This window comes from Hibiscus syriacus, unplaced genomic scaffold, assembly GCF_006381635.1.
Source record: "Hibiscus syriacus cultivar Baekdansim isolate YM2019G1 unplaced genomic scaffold, ASM638163v2 tig00110630_pilon, whole genome shotgun sequence".
Lineage (NCBI taxonomy): Eukaryota > Viridiplantae > Streptophyta > Magnoliopsida > Malvales > Malvaceae > Hibiscus > Hibiscus syriacus.
The window spans coordinates 607,926-628,907 of NW_024062805.1; the positions used below are offsets into that span (position 1 = coordinate 607,926).

Genomic DNA, 20,982 nt, shown 5'->3' on the forward strand with positions numbered 1-20,982 from the left:
CTCCAGAAATGACTACGGATCCAAACATATAACAACTGAGTACACCCTGAGAATCGTCCACCTCCTAACTTTCTACAAGCATTTAACGATCTGAAGGTTTCTGCTAGAATTGCAGAGGCAGGATTAATTTTCTTCGGTAGCTATTCAAACAAGTCTACCACTGCAGCTTCAACATATCCCAATACTTTTGGGAAGATGACCATACCATATATACCCAGAGCAAATAGATCGAATCGTACTTTAATATCTGGATGGCTTTGAATAAGTTTTCTGATGTTGGTCCAAGCTATGCCTTCGCTTTCGCCTTTTTGTTTTTGTACGGGATGCTACCCATTCTTCTCGTACCCCGGCAATCTTTGCCAATTTAACTCGAAAGGGTTGAGTTTTAATTGACTTTGAATATATTCGATTCTCCAAAGCACCTTCAAGATGTAACAAAGTTGTATATTCTTCAATAGTAGGGACCAAGTCCTCCTTATTGAAAGTGAAGCAATTGTACCCTGGATTCCAGAATTGAACTAGGGCTCTGAGTAATTCATCATCAACTTCAACATAGAGCAAATATGGGATGTCTCCGTAAGTCTGATAAAACTGCAATTTTTTGTTTGAATCCCAACTTTCCCAAATGCTTCGCAAATCTTGCATATCATTTCTTTTTAGTGAAACTGAAGCATAACTGGCCAAGTCAGATACATAATCATCCTGCAGACTGTCTCCTTCTTGTCTTTGTAAATCCTCAGCCCACTGTCTTACTTCTGAGTTTAGAATTATTTGACTTGAACACTTTTTATCCATAGATGAAGGCTTTCCAATGAGACAATTAACACAAGGATCAATGTCTTTTATCCTGTATGATGCAATGCAAACAGAAAAATAAAGAACACACAAAAAGAAAATAAATTAGTTTACATAATAAAGAAATTTAATAATAACATTTACATAAATATTCTTTATTTAAACATGCTTTTCTGAATTTAAATAATTTAAATAAACATGTAATTTAAACAATAAATAAATTAACAGAAGAGACAGAATTCATTTCTCCTGTGTGTACACCTATTTTGGACAAAATTTCAGCATGACTTCGGATTGGAAGAGTTTCTAAGGTTTTTTATATGCAGGGTTTCAGATCTAGGAGTAAAGGTACTCGAATTGTCCATGTTAGTGCCCCCTTGGGTTGCTAACCCTCAATCCTAGTCCATCACAGACTAAAATGGATCGAGTTCAATTCGAGGGGATACATTTCTCTATGCCTGACACGGAGAAATAAATTCTCACGAAGACATAGAGCATATGAACCCCGAAAGTTACTTGCTAGGTCTGACACGGAGAATAAATTCTCACGAAGACGTCGCTTTCACTCCCACTTAAAAGGGACAACTCAATTATAGAGCTTTATGTTATGCAATGCAAGTGTTGTGTGTGAGGAGAAATGTTCATACCTCTGACAGAAAAATAATGAAATAAAATACTTGCAAATAAAATAAAACATATAAATATTATAATAATAAATAAATAAAAAATTTGAAAAGAAAGAATTAAAAATTAAATATATGAATTTTTAATTTTTAATTAATAGAGACAATTTATAATTGATTTTTAAAAGTTTGACCAGTCCCCAGCGGAGTCGCCAAGCTGTCGTAACCGATTTTCGTCCGGGCACGAAATATTTATTTTTGGCGGGGCAATTGACGTGAATAAATAATTTTGAAAATAATTTAGGAGTCGCCATCGGCCTTTTGGGTCAGGTAGGTCGAATACCTAAAAATTATTTTTTAAAAGAGTTTTAATAAAACACCAATTAAAAAATAAACTGATCTGCGTTTATAACCAAAAATTCATTCTTTTTAATAATAAAAAGGGATTTGTGGTCGGTTACGTTTAGGGAAGGATTAGCACCCCTACAACGCCAAAAATTGGTACTTTTTAATTATAAATTGTCTCTATTATTAAAAATTTTTAAAATTCAAATATATATTTAATTTATAATTCTATTATTTCAAAATTATATAAAAAAATTTATTTATTTAAAAATATCCGAAAAGAACTTCTAGGTACCTTAAGACAGCTCTTTTCTTTGATATTGATAAATATTAATTTAAATAATATTGTTTACTTTTTAATTTTAAAATATCAGAATAGGACATCCAGTTGTATTAAGACTGTCCTCTTCTTTGATATTAAAAATAAATATTTAAAAATTACTATTTATTATATGTATATTTATGAATATATAAAAATATTTAACAATATAATAAAATAAAAATATCACTAAAACAATATATTTTAAGCAGTAAAATGAAAACATATAAAATAAATAACTAAATTATAATAAAAATAAAACTAAATCTAATTCTTAATTAATTGAAATTATAGGGATTAAATATTTTATTTTCTAATTTAATAATTTAGTGACCAAAATAAAATCATCTAAAATTCGGATTTTATAATAAAATGAATTAAAAATATAAACTAGGGATTAAAAAATTATTTATTAAAATTAAGGGATTAAATCTGTCATTTATCCTAAATATATTATTTTAATAAAAAGGACTAAAATGAATAAAATTAAAATTCAAAGACTGAATTAAAATTATTATAAATTCAGTTTAGTGACCAAAATATAAAATTTATAAGTTGGGAGGACTACGGACGGGATTTAACTATTTTATAATTACGCGCATAGTCCTTCCCGAAACGACGTCGTTCGGGAAGGACTATATATGGTCCAAACCGGCTGGCCCGAAGGGCCAGCCATTTCATTTCCTTTTTTTTTCTTTCTAGCAGAGAGAGAGAGCCAGAATTCTCTCTGGCCTCTCTCTAGATTCCCTCACCGGAGGGAATCCGGCAGCCGTCTGCCGCCGTGAATTCTGCCGCCGACCACCGCCTCCGGTGGTCGGAAATTCCCCAAATCCACCTAAAACGTAGATCTAAACACCCTCAGACCGAATCCGACCTTTGTTTCCCCAAAAAGACTCCTAATCGGAGTAAATCTATGAAAATACCTTCGGTATTTTCGGTTGTCCGGCGATGTTTAGTGCTTCCGACGATGGTCAAGGCTTCTTTGGTAAGCTTCTCTCCTCTCTTTTTCCTTCCGTTTTTGTTTTTGCTGTGTTGTTGTGGACTGGGATCGTTGGTAGTTTTTGTATCTCTCTCTGTTTCTGTTGTTCCTTTTTCTTTCTTTTTTTTTTCTCTGTGTCTCTGTGTCTCTGTGTCTCTGTGTCTCTTTCAGGTTGGGGTGGTGGCTTTTATAGCCACCACCGTTGTAGCCGTCGGACCGGTCCGAAGAGGGGGTCTCGGTGAGTCACCGGACTACCAGTGGTGACTCACCCCGTAGCCTTGCATGGACGGCTGGCGTTGATCTTCTGGAGTCTTCATTTGGGACGTGGCAGCGGCGGAGGCGGCGAGAAAACTGTCGGCAGCCGCGTGGAAGCTGGGGCGGCGCCGCGTGGCCCTAGGGTATCAAACCCTAGGGTTTCCCTCTGGAGCCATCTGGACCGTTGGATCGTGCCAGATCCAACGGTTGTGATGAGGCGGCTGGTTTAGATTAGGGTTAGGAAACCCTAACTGGAAACCCAAATGTTTAGGGTTTCTGGTTTGATTTGGACCGGTTATGGTTGGTTTGTAACTGGGCCGGTCCAATTGTAATTGGTATGTAATTATTATTTATATATATATGTTTAATATATATTTAATAATAATAATAATAATAATAATAATAATAGTAATAATAATAATAATAATAATAATAATAATAATAATAATAATAATAATAATATGGATAAAAAAAATTAATATCTTCACTTTCGTTATCCAATGGAAACGAAGATGCCTCTACCTTCGGGCACTATTGAATTACCTCCGTCGATAGTCGAGATGCCTCAACCCTAAACTTACGGTTTAAGAAAACAACCCAAAGGGAGGAGAGCCTCTGCTCTAGCAGTACGAATTATTTAATTGTGTTTTAACGAATGTCAAGGTGTCCTTTATCCTAGCGAGAGGTAATCCAACTCTTTGCTTCTATTAAGATAAAGATGCCTTAGTTATACTGATAGAATTTTGAAGTGTGGAGTTGCCTACGCTATATTTGCTGTGCATTACCACAAATTCTAAACCATCCGCAAGCGTTGAGATACCTTCGCTCCCCTATAAACTCTCCTCACTCTCAGGCACAAAAGTGGAACACCTTCTTCCTGATAATAGAAATTCTAATATCCCAAAATCAGGGTTAATATAATCGAGTAATCAGATAAATTTTCTTAATTTCCAGAAAATGAAATTTTTTGAAATAATATGAAATACATTTTTTTGAATAAAAATAAATAATTTTAAAATTATAAATATGATTTTATAAAGTGTAATTGGATTTTAATTAAAGAACTAAATTGAATTTTATCAAAATTGGAAGTTAGTGACTAAATTGTAAATGGAAAGATCTTAAATCTATAAAGCAATTTCCCCAAGACCAATCTTCCCTTATTTTTCAGCTCTCTTTGCCGTGAATCACTGAAACCAGAACGAATTTTATAGTCCAACGAGATTGGCTAAGACTAGTTCATATTCTAAAAGGTTGAGGGGGTCAAAATCTAGTATGTAAAGCTTAAATTAGAAAGAAAAAAAAAAGATATCCAACTCTGGATGATTTGAGAAATTTCAAGAAATAGACACATGCCTGAACAAATATTTCTTGAATATGAAAAATTGTTCACAGCTAGCTTCCTTCACCAAATAATTACTGGCAAACAAGTTTCAAGTTCCTTCACCAAGAAAAGAAGTGGAGAATCACCAATAATCCCTGCAAGATCAAGTACCATTGACAAACTTATGGAACCGAACTCCATCTCTAACGATTATTTCACGCTCATAAATTTTACTGATGATCTTTGTAACTTCATGGCAATCAATACAAACTCTTAGATTATTTACTATTCTAGTCGGCGCTGGTGCTTTTGTCTTTAGAAGTCCATAAGCAATGGAAAGCCTCTCACTGTGCTCACACAGGTAACTTCCTTTCTCTTCATCAGCAACATTGTGCAGCACATCAGATATAAGTGGGTCATGCCCAGAATCACTAACTTGCTCGGAAATAACCCTTAAAACATGTCTTATCTCCTTTGCCTCGGGATGATGCCAGTCTCCCGACACAAACTCATGAACAAGACCACCGATTTCAATTGAGGTACACCCAGGAACTGCCTTCATGCCCATTTCCTTTGTCTTTTTTCTCGCATGGCTCATCTTTTCCCACTGTGAAACTGATGCATAGAAATTTGACAGCAGAATATAGATCTCCGTATTTGTTGGCTCTAATGCAAGAAGTTGCTCGCCCGCGATTTCTCCTTTATGAAGCATCTTATTCTTCTGGCAACCAATGAGTACTGTTCTCCATATTACAGGATTTGGTGAGAAAGGCATGGTTTGAACAAAACTACAAGCCTCATCAACAAGGCTGGCTCGGCAGAGAAGATCAACCATACAATCATAATGCTCTAGTGTTATTTGTACGATGATTTCTCTCGCCCGCAACAAGAAATGAAGAAATATATCCATTGGCGAATGCATTTACATTTTAGGTGGGCTGTGCCACCTAGAATTCGTATTTCTTTATATTAATTATTCATTCTATCAAAGTTATCCACCTTAAAAATTTTTTGTGCTTATCATGGAATTCAAATTTTTTTATATTAGTTATTTATTTTACTAAAGATACTCATCCTGAAATTTATTTGTGTATTCACCATAATATTTTTATTATTAATATATATGTGTCAACTTTAAAAAAAATATTTTTTTAGATTCACCGAATATATCATCGAATAGTGTGACATCACTTTATCTATATATCCTTTTTTTTAGAAGAGAATCGAAGGGTTGATGATTCTATTTTATAGAAGAAAACCAAAATCAAAAAAGATTATTAAATAGCAAGCGTACGTCTTTTTACCATTGCAAGCTCCTAGCACTCGAGCTTATTGCGGCCCAACTATTGGCAGTCTCGCGCCAACTATGGATATGCAATTAGCCAATTATGTGCATATATATATATATATATATATAGGGTTACGATCTACTTACACGATATAAAACTCTTTAGTTTTATATAGATTTTGGACCGTTAGATGAGAGAAATAAAAGGTTGAAAATAACTCATTGTTTTTTCCCAAATAATAATCTTCATATTTTTTACTTTTAACCTCAACCATCTACTGTCACTCATCTATCTATTTGATATAATTATAATACATAAATAAATATTACTTGCTATCCATGAATTTCAATGTTTATAATTATTGTCAGAGAGAGATGGTAACAAAAATCAGGGAACCGAACACTCCTACTACTTGGAAAACTTTATAAACCTTAGATTTTGAGCTTTTAAACACCTAAATCATAAATAAGATTCATAAACCCTAAAATAGACATGCTTATATAAACTTTAATTTATACAATATGTGTACCATATGATTTTTCTTCTTTATATATTCAATAAAATTACTTGTTATAATTATTTAAATAACACAATATGAAGAAATTGTTTTAATGAATACAATTAATATGACAAATTATACAAAATAGACGATAAATTGAGACATATTATAAACATAAATTACTCATCTAAACTTAACTGTATAACAAATTACATAAAACTTGATCCAATACAAAAAAAAAAACACTAACATAACACATTCGTCAAAATATCAAAATCTACATGAAATAAATTATTAATGTACAGAAAAATAAAGCTAACATAACATGAATATATGATACAAATATTTGGTTTCCCGATTCTAAGGTTTTGCTATGACTAATCCGAATCGAACCGCGTCGCACACCTGATTTCGATGCTAATAATTTGATATTACATATTTTTACCAATATGTGCATTATCAATTGTTAAGAAATATTTTTACCAATATGTGCATTAACAATTGTTAGAAAAAGTTGAAAATTAATTACGTTATAATCATTCAATACTACTAAAAAAATCACTGTTTACGCTTTCTTTGCTATAAACGAATTGTATTATAGGATAATATTTTAACCCACCCTCAAGTCATCAGTTTCATTTTTGCCAACTTTTGAAGCTATTTCTACTTTATTATCAATTATGATGCTATTAGTTCAAAAGCAATTATAGGGGAAACGAAATGACATTGTTTAAAGCTGGCTTATCCATAAGTAAGTGTGGCGTGTGATATGACTCCAAAATCTATGACCCACACTTTAAAAAAATGATTTTGTTTCTAAGAACATTCGAAGGATGATAATTTTTAATAAAGTGTCACAATTATAGAGTTATTTTTTTTTGACATTAACTTAATTTCATATGTTTGAAATTTTTATTTAATTTTATAAGACAAAATCATAATGTGATAAATTTTGATATTTTAATATTTCGTCTTATTTTGTGTAGCTTTTGTCTGAGCTGGAGTGAGTCTCGGGTTATGTAGTGGAGGCTTGTTGGGTGGTTGATGATGCTGTTTGATGATTTTTTGGCTTTTGTTTTTTCTTTAGTTGATATGTTCTGGAGCTGCGGGTATTGCATATTGGAGTTTTGGTTGATCTTTTATGGCCAGTGTAGTTCCCATGTTGTTCTCGATTTAGCCGAAAGTTCGAGGTTGGCCTATTATATAGTCGCAATTCTTGAGTTCTGTTTTAGTGCTTTTCTGCGGGGGAGTCTTGTGGCTATGTGTGTGATGCTCTTCCATATGTGTTTATATGTGTGTTAGTCCTGTTCTTTCCACCTCATGGTTCACTCTTTTTCCTCTAATAGGTTTAGGGAGGTTTTTTAATGAGGTCCATGGGGTGGTGTACCTTGTATCCTATTAATACAAAGTACCCATTTTTCAAAAAAAAATATTTCGTCTTATTATAAAATATTTTAGGGGTTTCATTTTAAAAAATGGCATAGGGCATGGTTTAAAGGATTTAATGCCTCATCTCACTAAATCTATTGATTGTCAGTTAAGACTCCTTTTTTGTTTAAGAATCAATATTTTGTTCACTAAATCTATTATGTTCACAACGTCAAAATTTGGACATTTGATCTTGTTTAAGGGATCTAATGTCTCATCCTATTATATCAATTGATTGTTGGTTAAGGCTTTTTTCGTTTAATATAATCGGTATTTTATCGACTAATCCAGATCAAATACTATATAAGTTTCTTTCAAAGACGATCCTCTCAACTCATTTTTGTACTATTTTTAATGTGTAAATTTAAATTTATAACATTATTTAAATGATCTAGTGTCTCGTTCGATATACCAATTAATGGTTGGCTAGGAGATTTTTTTAATGGAAAAGAAGGATGCAAGAACCATGTGTTGGCATGCGATTTGTTTTCCCAATGTCATAACTGAAATCAGAACCTTTGGGTTGCTTATTCACGGTGTACAATTCTTTAGTGGAAGAACAATCTAGGGTTAGAGTTCGCCAAAAGTCACTTGCATCCATCAATACATCATCCACAATATGCATAATATATATATGATCTACTCCAAAGCCATATCCTTCACTCAAACAAAATATGACCTCAACACCTAGTGACACATTGATTTTGTACCAAGGAACTGACCAATCCTCAGGCGACACGCTTCACCGGCTTGTTTCTACAAGCAAGGTAACCCAACAATCTACTTGATCCTTCAATCCCTCGTTTAATGATGTGTTGATGGTCATGATCCACACTTTAATCACCACAAATTTTGAGATTGAATCCCCTCTCTCTATTCTCTTATTTTACTTCATTATTTTCAATACATTCTTTCATAATAACAGGATTAGAAAATTTTAAACTTTTCCAGAAATATTAAAATGAGCCGATAGAAAATTTTAATTTTTTTTCAGAATTATTAAAAAGAACTCATTTGATAAATATTGTATAATCAATGATAATTTTGATATATATTACATACTATATTTATTTATTGATAAATAAATTTTAAAATATTTAAATAAAAATAACCTACCTGTCATTTTTTATAATTATTAATAAGCAAAAGTGCTGCAAGATAATTTTGTCTCAATCTCTCATATCTTATAGCCTATACCTCGAACCAAGTGACATCAATGATAAAAGAATTATTATTATTTCTTAAGATATCAAGTTCGAATACCAAGAATGCCATATACTCACCCTAAATTAATCAATAAAAAAATATAGCCCATACCTCAAAGAATGTTGCCCAAAGACACCAAGCAATCTCTCTCTCTCTTCTTTCTCAAAATTTCCCTATAAATGTAAAATCTAATGAATAAATCATACTAATTATCCCTCACCCATCCAATCAGTATTTTTGTTTTTCTCTTACAAAACAAGAGACAAATGGGTGGAAAATTTTCACAACTATTCATAATAATCATTTTCTCTTTATTCTCACGTTACAACTCTTTGGAAGATGGCCCAACCCCTTACTTTGAAGACGTTGTATCTGCAGGATATGATCCGCAAGCTTATCCTTCGTACTTCACCACCATCCAACATGCCAACTTTGAGGATTTGATCTCTCAGACCAATCAACTTCAAACGTTAGGTATCATCACATCACCTTCAACTAAAACAGTTAATGTTGATGACTTCGGAGCAACCGGTGATGATGCCAACGACGACACTCAGGTTAATTACATCCTGAATCATATAAAGGGCGTTATTCCGATAGCAGACTGTTATCTAAATCTCTGTCCTGCATACATATATAAGGATGAATATGAGGGTATTTATGAATTAATGGTGTTTTTCAGGCATTTGTAAAGGCTTGGGAAGAAGCCTGTTCGTCCAAGGGTGAAGTTGTTCTTGAGGTGCCTCAAGGGAAATGCTATCAGCTTAAGCCGATCAGATTTTCAGGTCCCTGCAAATCCAATCTTACACTCCAGGTGAGCTTGAAATGAAAACCCTGTCTGTGAATTTATCATCTGAAGATTATTTACTTGTCTGATGGGAACTTGGAGCTAGCAGATATATGGATGCATGGAAGCATCTAATGATATGTGTGATTACATGGAAGATAGAAGACATTGGCTTGTCTTTGATGAGGCTGATAATTTGTTAATTCAAGGTGGTGGGTACATTAATGGTAATGGGATGATATGGTGGCAAAACTCTTGCAAAATAAATAAAGATCTTGTAAGCTTAGTAACCCTACTTTCAAATGTTGATTTCTGTGTATATTTGCTTGCTTCATGTTTTATTTAAGACCCTCCTTTTATCTTACCAAACGCTCTGTTTTATTGTTTTGCAGCCATGCAAAGATGCACCGACGGTAGGTTAATATTTTCTTAACAAATATCTTTGTTTAATTTATGTAGAGCATACAATAAATAGAGGGTGTTCAAATTAATCCTTTACCGTTGTAAGCATTAATCGGTGTAACTGTTACATTTCATAGGTTAATTAACCGAACCATTAAGATTAAATGGCTTTAGTTAATCGAACCATTAAAGATATCGATTAACGGTCACAGTTACAGTTAATGAATTTTAATAAATGGTTAACAATCGGTTAACCATTAATAAATTATAATTAATTAATTACATTTTTTAGATAATAGAATTAAAAATAAAATCAAATGGTTCCTCCTATTTCTCATATTTATTCACATTAAATCAAACATAGACGAAAGAAATACATGATTTTAAATTGAAAAATATAAATATATACATAAGATTTTAAAAGGTAAAAAATGAATATACCTCATAATATATATTTTTTTATAAAATAAATAAGATTTATACAAATATATATGTTTTCATCATCATAAATTTTATGAAAATTTGAAATTTTTATGTTATGTTATGTTTGAAAAATTGTAATAGGATAACTTATGATTAACCTTTAATCGAACCGTTAATAACTTTTAGCAGTTAACTATTTATTAAATAGTTATATTCAATTATTAAAGGGTAAACTACATTAATGCTCACTCATATATGAGTAAGTTTATCTTTTCCCCATTGATGTTCAAAATTAATGATTTGATCACTAATATTATTGGTTTATAACAAATCTGTCATTCGATGTTAACATTGTTACTGTGGATGACAAAATATTGATGTGGCGTGTTAACCGATTAACTTAAATTTCCCAAATGAATAACATTAGTTAAGGGATTTTTTTTCTTCCAAAGTTAATTTATCCGTTATGAACCCTTGATTTCCCCCCTTTCTCTTAATTAATTACCACTTAATTAATCTAAAAACTTTTCATTAAAACATTATTATTTTCCATAAGCAAATCAAATGTTGGTCAACAGTACAAGGGGAGTCAAACGGGTTGTATCACGTGACAACACAATTGTCAGGTCAACTCGTTAACGCGCTACATCATCATTCTATCACTCACACTATCACTCACAGTAACAGTAATTAACATCGAGTGACTGATTTATTATAAATCGATAATGGTAGTAACAAAAAATCATTAGTTTTGAAACATCAATCCAGTAAAGTGACATGCACCTACTTAAACAAAAGTGATAATTTTATGGAGTTTACCCTTTATTAAAAAATAAAACATGTGATAGGATTTGTGAAGTTAAATTTAATACCAAGTCAAAAAGTTTAGTCATATAAGTTCCATGGTGTAAACTGCAATTTTTGGTTCCAGGCTCTGAGCTTCTACAAGAGCAAAAATTTGATGGTGCAAAACTTGAACATCCAAGATGCACAACAGATCCATGTTTCTTTTGAAAAATGCAACAATGTTCAAGCTTCTGGTCTTACGGTGACAGCCCCAGAGAAAAGTCCCAACACTGATGGGATTCATGTCTCTCATACGCAAAACATACGGATCACAGACTCTATCATAGCAACTGGTATGAATTTTTATTATGATTTACTAACCAAATCTACATTGGTTTTAACTATCATGGTTTGCTTTTAAATGAAGGTGATGATTGTATCTCCATTGTAAGTGGCTCCCAAAACGTGCAAGCCCTGAATATAACTTGTGGACCTGGTCATGGAATCAGGTCTTTAACCCTGCAAACTTAGAACCCTTTTTTTCTCGACCTTTTAGTGAAGCTTGAACTGATGATTTACAATGTTTCTATTTATGTTACATCTATCTGATTGTGATGATGGGGAGATCAGTATTGGGAGCTTGGGATCTAAACATTCAAAGGCTGATGTCTCGGGTGTGACAGTGGATGGAGCTAAGCTTTTTGGAACCACAAATGGAGTCAGGATCAAGACATGGCAGGCAAATGCAGCACTGTAAATAATATGTATGATATGCGTTCAAGATACTGTAATAACTTGAGTTTTTATGATTAATGGTCAGCAGGGAGGGTCAGGAAGTGCAAGCCACATCAATTTTCAAAACATTGAAATGTTTAATGTGTCCAACCCCATCATCATAGACCAAAACTACTGTGACCAAGATAAACCATGCAAAAAACAGGTGATGAAATAGCATGCTAATTGATTGTTTATTTATGAAAAAGAGTAACCTACCATTGATTCTAATGTTGAAAGAATTTGATTCGTTTTAATCCGTGCAGAGCTCTGCAGTGAAGGTGAAAAGTGTGGTGTATAAGAACATCAAAGGGACTAGTGCTTCTGAATTGGCAATAAAGTTTGATTGCAGTAAGACTCATCCTTGCCAAGGGATTTTTCTGCAAGATGTTTGCTTACAGAAACAAGGAGATACGACTGCCAAAGCTATCTGCAACAACGTTGAACTGAGTGAAATGGGAATTGTTTGCCCACGGTGCAAATGCATGTCGATAACAGAATCTTAGGTTTGTTTACAGATATGGAGAAATGAAGAAATCACATATTGGTGAGACAATCACTTCCATTGTTGAACTTGAGATCCTTCGTTTCTCATGACTTGCTAATTATTTCTTAGATAATTTCAGGTTTACAACTCCGTGAAGGACTCACTCACAAAGTTGCACAGATTGTTTCTTTGTACAATGCAGGCCGACTCTGTAGATTAGTACTGTATCCTAAAGATCAAGAACAACCTCTTATTTGGAAATAGACGAGGCAGATTGTTTATCTGATATATTGTGATAACATTGTTGTAAAATCTAATAATTTATGTCATAATATAAACTGTTGCAGTGTGTGATATTTGTTTACATTCCACAGGATGATTCCCCATTTACCCTGTCTCGTGCTGCAAATATTTTTCATTAAGTATATGATCTTGCTTATCTTTCTTCTTATTTTTAAATATAATTACAAGGGAAATCTGAAATCGAATTCTTTGTTTGGGAAATAATTAAGGAGCAATTATTAGTAATATATTATGACTACTAAACTACAAAGCCAACAAGATGATGAAGGTAGCTTGAAAATAATCCAAGTATTTCTAGGAATGCTAGTGTGAAGCTATACATAAAAGAGAAATGACTAATAATGCACGCTGAATTCATTCATAAACATAGAACATGATATCCATGCTTTTAGGACTTTCAACAAGAGGATTGAGGACTGCATAAAAAAAGCATTCAAAGATTGAACAGATTCGTCATTATTTCTTTAACGGTGAGTAATTCGGCTGAGTTTTTTCCCTCTATTATGTAGCATAAAGATTTGGAGTAAGTTATGATTGCAAATTTAAAGTAAAGCAGAAAAAAACATGATAGATTGCTTTGATCAAGTGGATGAGCATGTTTTACATGATGCTTTTAGCATCATCATGATTCTTTATGAAAAAGAAGTATCAACGGTAAGTTCTTCATGTTCGGATCTCATAATATCTTGAGAAATATTAGCTTTTGGAAAAGCCACATTGAGTTCTAAATTCAAAAGCCTGTGATTAGGGTATGCTTTTTCAGATGCCTTTGACCACTGCAGATATGGTAGAAATGCCTGATTTCTGGGATAAAAAAATTATCCTAAACTTCCCACCCCTTTAGCTAAGAATAATAACATGTAAAATGAAGGGACTTTTAATTGAATTTAACCAAGGTAAGTGTAATTCTTAACATACACGATTTAGATTTTCCATTAAAACTACTTCCCCTGCCATGGTAAAGAATGCAGTGACAAATTGTTGCTAGAAGCTGTCAAAATAGTTCCCCTAATACACTCTTATAATATTCTCCCTAGGTTTTGGGTTCGAGCAATTGCTTCTACAGAGTTTGAACTACCTTATAATCATCCCAGACTATTAAAAAATATAATAATCTTCTCATTTACAGCATCCCCACAACATACAATTTGAACTAATCAATTATCACACTTACATTTGTATCAAATGGTTTATATATGCACGAATCTTCATTTCTTTTCCTCCTCTGTTGTGGGATTTGGTCCCTCTTTGGAAGCTCCAACTGCCGGAGGGACTCCACCATCGATGCAACTTCTACACTTCCTTTCTATCCATCCTTCAATATCATCCTCCCCATTTCCACCAAAATGCCTTCCACCACACACTCGAGCAATGATCCCTGCAACTACACCTAGGATGGTTATCACAGCCAGCACTACGATCAGCGTCTCAATCGACCGATGAGAATACGTACTCGGGTCCCTCACTTTAGGTGGTGCCTCAAATATGGGCACATATTGGTCAGGTAACTTTGCTTCCATAGCTACGGTGACAATCAAATCGAATTAGATATTCATAAACTCAGTGTTCCAGTTTTGGTGTACTTTGTAAAGGGTGTGACTCGGTGAAAGCCTGCAGACATGTGATGTAAGTAAAGGGGAAAACGTGGATAGAGAGTCGAGTTGAAACAAGAGTGAAAAGGTGAGCAAACTATGAAAAAAGGAAGACGAGGGAACTTGAGTTGTGCTATAGTCCAAACCATGTCACCCCAAGGGATAGAATATATAGTGGCAGTTTGTCCTTAGTGATATCACATGTTAACGTTTAAGAATGGGATTCCAAAACTTTCCTAGTTATTTGATACTTTGTTGTCTACTGTAGAGGTAGGAATTTCCCTATACAATCAGGGGTGTTTGGTTCAAGGAATGTGGGATTCTCATGGGATGGGAATCCCACATTCCCATGTTTGGTTGGGCGGGAATCTCATTCCCAGTAATGTTTTATTACCAATAGTAGATTTTTTGGGTATATTACCGGGAATGTCATCACCTCCCTTCCCTTAGGTATTGTAACATTACCGACGTTTTGGACTAAAATGCCTTTAAATTTTTTATTTTTTTTAAAAAATATCATTATTCTGTCATTGAATAATAAAAATTCTACGAAGGTTAAATTACAAATTTATCCTTAAATTATTTTAGATTTACAAAAAAAGTCTATAATTAAAATTTTATATGAAGTTTAGGGGTTAAAATTTTTTTTATCCTTTCATTAAACCTTTTTAATATTTTTAATTTTGTAAAAAATATTATATAAATATTATGAATTTAATTTTTTAAAGAAAATATATAAATATTTTACAATTTGTAATATTATACAAATATAAAATAAGGATAATTTGGTCAAATATACATTCCAATAATCTTTTATTCCTTCAACCAAACACGGTAATCTTACATTCCTGCTAAACCAACCAAACACGGTAATCTTACATTCCTGCTAAACCAACCAAACACAAAATACAACATTCCCAGTAATCCTATTCCCTGGTAATCTTTTATTCCCACTGGTAATCTTACATTCCGTGAACCAAACACACCCTCACAGTTTGACTAGCCCCCGGCCCCACCCATCAGTTTGTGGATACAATGAATCAGCTAAATGGGTTACTTTCTTGCACATCATGTGTTAATACCCCAAATTTTGGTTAGTGATGAAAATAAAATTTTTAAAAGTTTAGTGGCCAAAGTATAAAGTTGGGGGGAAATTTAGGGATCAAAAGGGTAATTTTCCAAAAGTTCATAGACCAAAAGTGTATTTTTCAAAAGTTAGGTGTTTTTACCTATAAATGAATAGTTCACCCAAGAATGACATTTTGGTGGGAATCAGATTTTTTATCCAAATTTATGTTAAAAGCTATAAAGTGTTAAAGTCCGGTAAAATTCGGTAAATTAGATCGAACAAAAATTTTGAGAAAATTTGAAGGATATTAAATTAAGCTTAGAAATATTATTTCCACATTTAAAAATGATGGAAAATAATATAGACCATTGGATTTGAGAATTTATTTCTATGTTCAATTTGGGTCGTTTGATGAAAACGACAAGATTGAAATTCTCGGAAAGTTGCATGGATAAACTTGTCAAGAGTATAATATTTTGTTCGTCTTTGACTTTGGAAGATGATAACCAACATGTGGCTTGGTATGGATGTAATTATTAAGTTTCATTAAAGGTAAAATTGTCATTTCCTAATTAAATGAAAATTTTAAATTCATTTAAGCTTAATAAATGATAAATTAACATGAAATTAACTAGAAATTTCATGAAAATAAGGTATTCTTCAACCTCCATTTTGTGCTCATCATGACCTAGGTAAGGGAAATTTTATTTTTCATTTTTGAGCAATTTCTTTTGGATTTTGGATCGAACCGTGAAATCTAAATTTGTTCTATTCAAAGAGCTCTATCATTTGGTATCATTATTTCATGCTAGTCATGATTGAATGTTAATTTCTCAAATTTTAGGGTTTAGATTCATGTTAGGGTTTTATGAATTGATGATAGATTTTGAGGCTGTTGAGGTTGTAGAATCATTTTCAAGCTTGTTTGATGATCAAAACCACCTAGAAATGCTATATTGATTTTTGGCCTAAACCCTACATTAGGAGAAATTTGTGATTTGCTGAAATTTAGTTAGGGGTTTGATTGTAGAGTTTTTAAAATGTTGAATAGATATTGATTTCATGCTCGAATCAAATTGAAATCAAGTGAAATCATGAAACCCTACCCCGTTAACATTCGGCCTAGGGTTTTGGAAGTGAGAAATTTTTTTGAAAATTATACAAGGGTTAGAAATGATGTATAAGAAGGATCCTACAAGCTTTAGAAAGTTATTTGGACCAATTTGTAATTTTGAAAAAGTTGGGAGACATATTCGTTAATTTTGAAAAGTTATGGGTTTGATGTGTAATTATTCAATAAATGAAGTACTATGCTGGAAATTAATGTTAGAGTTATGAATTTGGTGTCAGAATGTGAAATTTGACTATTTTAGGAAGTTGTCAAAGTTTGAGTAATAAATGGAAAATATTGTGAAAGTTAGTGACTTAAGTGGTAATAATGGAATTTTTGAGGTATTGGGATGGAAATTAGATGCTAGAAATTTAATTAAGTTGTTTGAGACTTGAATTGAATTAAAAGGGCAAAGGATTATTCATAATAAAATGGAAAATTTGAGATGAATTCTAAAAGAATTCATAATTAGTAGTTAAAATGAAAAGTTGAAAAAAGGTTATGTGAAGTTTGGGTGAATTGCATAAAAAGGGACTTGAATGATCAACTTGAAAGTGTTAAAGTCGACATATATGTTGTGACATGGAATTAGTATCAAATAAGCATCGAAATATCTTTAGGATTTTTTTGTATGCCTATGCTAGTGAGATTCTAATATGTGGTTTGAAATATACATGTTTTGTAAATGATATTCATTTATATTGTGTTCTTGAAATCAAGATCAAGCAATGTTAAAGCTAAGGAGAGCTTTAGGATGAAATGTGAATTTCTAAGGAAAGTTGCAAGCTAAGGACTCCAGGTGAGTGCATATTTAATTTGTATTTATGATATCGTGCAAACATTGGCTTGTGATGAGCCAATGACGGAGTCACTATATTAAGAAGTGACTCCTAAATGTTATGAAATTTTGTGATTCATGCATATATGTTCATTTGGTATGCTAATAGAATTAGTGAATAAGCTAAAAATATAAATTAGTGAAATTTGCCCAGATTTGTGTTCTGAACAGTAATTTTAGAAAATCACCATAAATTATATAGAAATTATTAGAATATGATTTTTATGCTGTTGGATTCGTATACCATTCTAGTTTTGTTGAAGATAAACGGATACTGATTTCAAAAAGTATAAAAAAGTATAAGAATTTTTAATCGAGGATAGGTCAGAAAACATAGCAGCAGATTCTGCTCAAAAAAACTTCTGTAAGTAAACTTTGAAAATTCACTATAAATTGTAAAAGATGAAATAGAAGGACTCCCTTTTATGGTTAGATTCATATTTGAGTCTAGTTTCCATTGGTATAAGAGAAATAATTTTTAAGTGTGTATATTAATACATAATAATAGTTCTTTGAAGGTAGTGCAAAACTGCCATAATATGAAATAAAATTTATAATGTGGTAAAGTATGTATGTTACTCTTATGATATATGTTATCTCAGAATGCTTGAAATGAGTCAATTTTATTACATTGACATGATAAATTATGATATTTATAATACAAGGAAATATGATATTTATATGTTTAAAAGAGAAAGTAATAATAAGTGCAGTTATTTATTTAATTATTTTGATCATAGAAGACTTGTGATAAGTCAACCTCATATTATTTTAAAGTTTTTTTTTTATATTTTCATTATGAATTATTTCCATGAAATTTCTATAAAGTTTTATGAGTGATTTAAGGTATGAACTGCCCATCATGTTATGATATGAAAAGTTGGATATGTTGAGATATTGATATCTTTGATAATTCTATAACATATAATAATTAATGGAAAAGCCCATTGTCTGTTGTATTAAGAGTCGTAGGTACAATTGGAATGTCATGAGGTGAAGTGATTATAATTATGATATGATACATTTGTGTACATTATGTATAGCACCGTTGGTGCAAGTGATATGATTGCACTTGGAGTGAACAGTCTGATTTTGATGATAGCACTGAAGTGCTTATTGCACACACTCGTCTGACTCATGTATCTTGCATTCTCATAAATATGTATTGGGCTATGAACTTGAAAATAATCTATGAAGATGAAATTAAGTTATGAATCTGAAATAAGTTTTGAGACCATAAACAAGTTCTAAATTTGAGAATGAGTTCTAAAATGTGAAAGTATGAATTATGAAAATGAAATGTGAAAGTGAATATGAAAGAGAAAGACGAAAATGAGATATGAAAGTTTTTTATTCTATATGAATGAAAAAGAATATAATATAACTATTATGTATGATATTGTTTATCATGACTTTGATATGACTATTATATGTGATATTGTTTATCATGGTTTTGATAAAATCATGAGATGATGATTTTTCAGGTTCTTGATGAGGAAAAATGACTTGAATAAATTGGTTTGGATATTTAGTGATTTTATTGGAATTTAAGTTGATGTTTTAAATTGTTATGATATTATTAAGTTTATGTAAGTAAATATGTTGTTTAGATGTAAGCTGTTTGATATTTATATCACTTTAGTTTGTTTATAATGCCTCACTAAGTATATACTTAGCGTGTGATGATTTTCACATGTAGGTAAAGAAGAGCAAGTCAAGTAAGGAGCTAAGTGGACATTAATCAATAAAGAAAAAATTACATGTATCAATAATGACATCCTATTATTTTAAATTTTTTAGATGGCATGTTTACAAATAAGAAAAATCGAACATATGTTATTATGGATATAAACACGAAATTATGTTTTTTGTTTTAAATAAAAATTATATTTTGACAGAGTAAAGAAATATTATAAACTAGACAATTTATCTTATGATATGGAACAATATAGAACTGTCTAGTTGTTGCCTGAAACTGATATTGATTTGGAGGCTTAAATACTATTGTCAGAATGATCCTTAATCATTTTAGGGCTATTTCGGGGAGCAATCCAACTTAATATTGGAAAAGGTCAGGTTTTAAAATAAATGTATAAGTAAATAAATTTGGAATCGCCATCGACCTTTGGGTTAGGTAGGTCGAATACCTAAAAAATACATTTTAAAATAATTTTGAGAAAAATAATTTTAAAAGATAAAAAATGACATGCGTTGACCAGAAATTCATTTTGAAAAAGGGTTTGAGAGTCGATAACGCATGGAGAAATATTAGCACCCCATAGCACCCGAATCGGTACCTAAGCGATTATACGTCATCTAAATATTGAAATTGGCAAATTCGAATATACATTTAAATTATGATATTTTTTTAGAAAAATATACGGGGTGTTATTTGGCACGAACAATTCTCCAAAATACCTTCCTTGTCAATTAAGGGAGTATTTTCATGGATTATTCATACAAAATAATATTGCCCTAATTTTTAATAAATTATATATATATATATATATATATATATATAAACTCGAATATAAAAAGATGTTATTTTATATGGACAATCATTGGGGACATGATCCTTGTCAGTTAAGGCATGTTTCCATGGATTCCCCATACAAAGTAACATTGCTTTAACTTTTAAATAAAATACATATATTAAATATATTTAGCAAAAAAATCATTACAATATAAAACATATGTTGAAGGATCATAATCGTATTAACAAAGATTCGAAGGACCAAACAACAATATCAATAACCAACAAGAGCCATAATTAGATATATTAAACAATGCAAGTACTGGAAATAAAATAAGCCATAAATAATATTAAAGACTAAAATGAATAAAAAGCTAATATAGAATCCAAAGCATAAATCTCAAATTCATATATTGGTACATATAAAGGATCAAAGAAAAAATCATGTAAAATTAATAAGAAAAAATATAAACATCTAAATAAACATAATAAAAAAATTTATAGGGATTAAAATAAATATGAAGCAAATAAAAAGTGCTCAAAACAAAAAGATAAAACTTTTATTAAATGAAAAAATTACAAAGATAAGGAACCTAAGATGCGATTAACCCACATACGAGAAAATGCTCCCCGATCCTTTCCTAAATGACAATGTTTAATGTAGGGTATAAATACCAAAAAAACCCGGCCTAGATGGCCCCCAAACCCCATTTCCTCATTTCTTTTCTTTCTCTAAAGAGATATTTTTTTATCCTCTGTCTTCTCTCTGCTCTTACCCATCGAGGGAGGCTAATAGCCAATGGCCACCGTTCGCTGGAGCTCTCCATCGCCGCACACGGTGGTCGGGGCTCCAAAGAAAACACATAAAAGGATGA

At 31.8% G+C, this 20,982-nt stretch overlaps 1 protein-coding gene and 1 pseudogene across 1 annotated transcript; one reads left to right on the forward strand and one right to left on the reverse strand.

The window, feature by feature from the left end:
* Window positions 1-5,550, reverse strand: part of LOC120136442 — a 28,040-nt pseudogene extending 22,490 nt beyond the window's left edge.
* A 3,744-nt stretch (window positions 5,551-9,294) lies between these two features.
* Window positions 9,295-13,005, forward strand: LOC120136472 (polygalacturonase-like). Its single transcript, XM_039152500.1, has 10 exons — window positions 9,295-9,619; window positions 9,745-9,876; window positions 9,959-10,126; window positions 10,242-10,262; window positions 11,606-11,813; window positions 11,888-11,969; window positions 12,091-12,199; window positions 12,284-12,400; window positions 12,501-12,781; window positions 12,861-13,005. The coding sequence occupies exons 1-9, from the start codon at window positions 9,329-9,331 to the stop codon at window positions 12,738-12,740; spliced, it is 1,368 nt and encodes a 455-aa protein (XP_039008431.1). The 5' UTR covers window positions 9,295-9,328; the 3' UTR covers window positions 12,741-12,781; window positions 12,861-13,005.
* The last annotated feature ends 7,977 nt before the right edge of the window (window positions 13,006-20,982 follow it).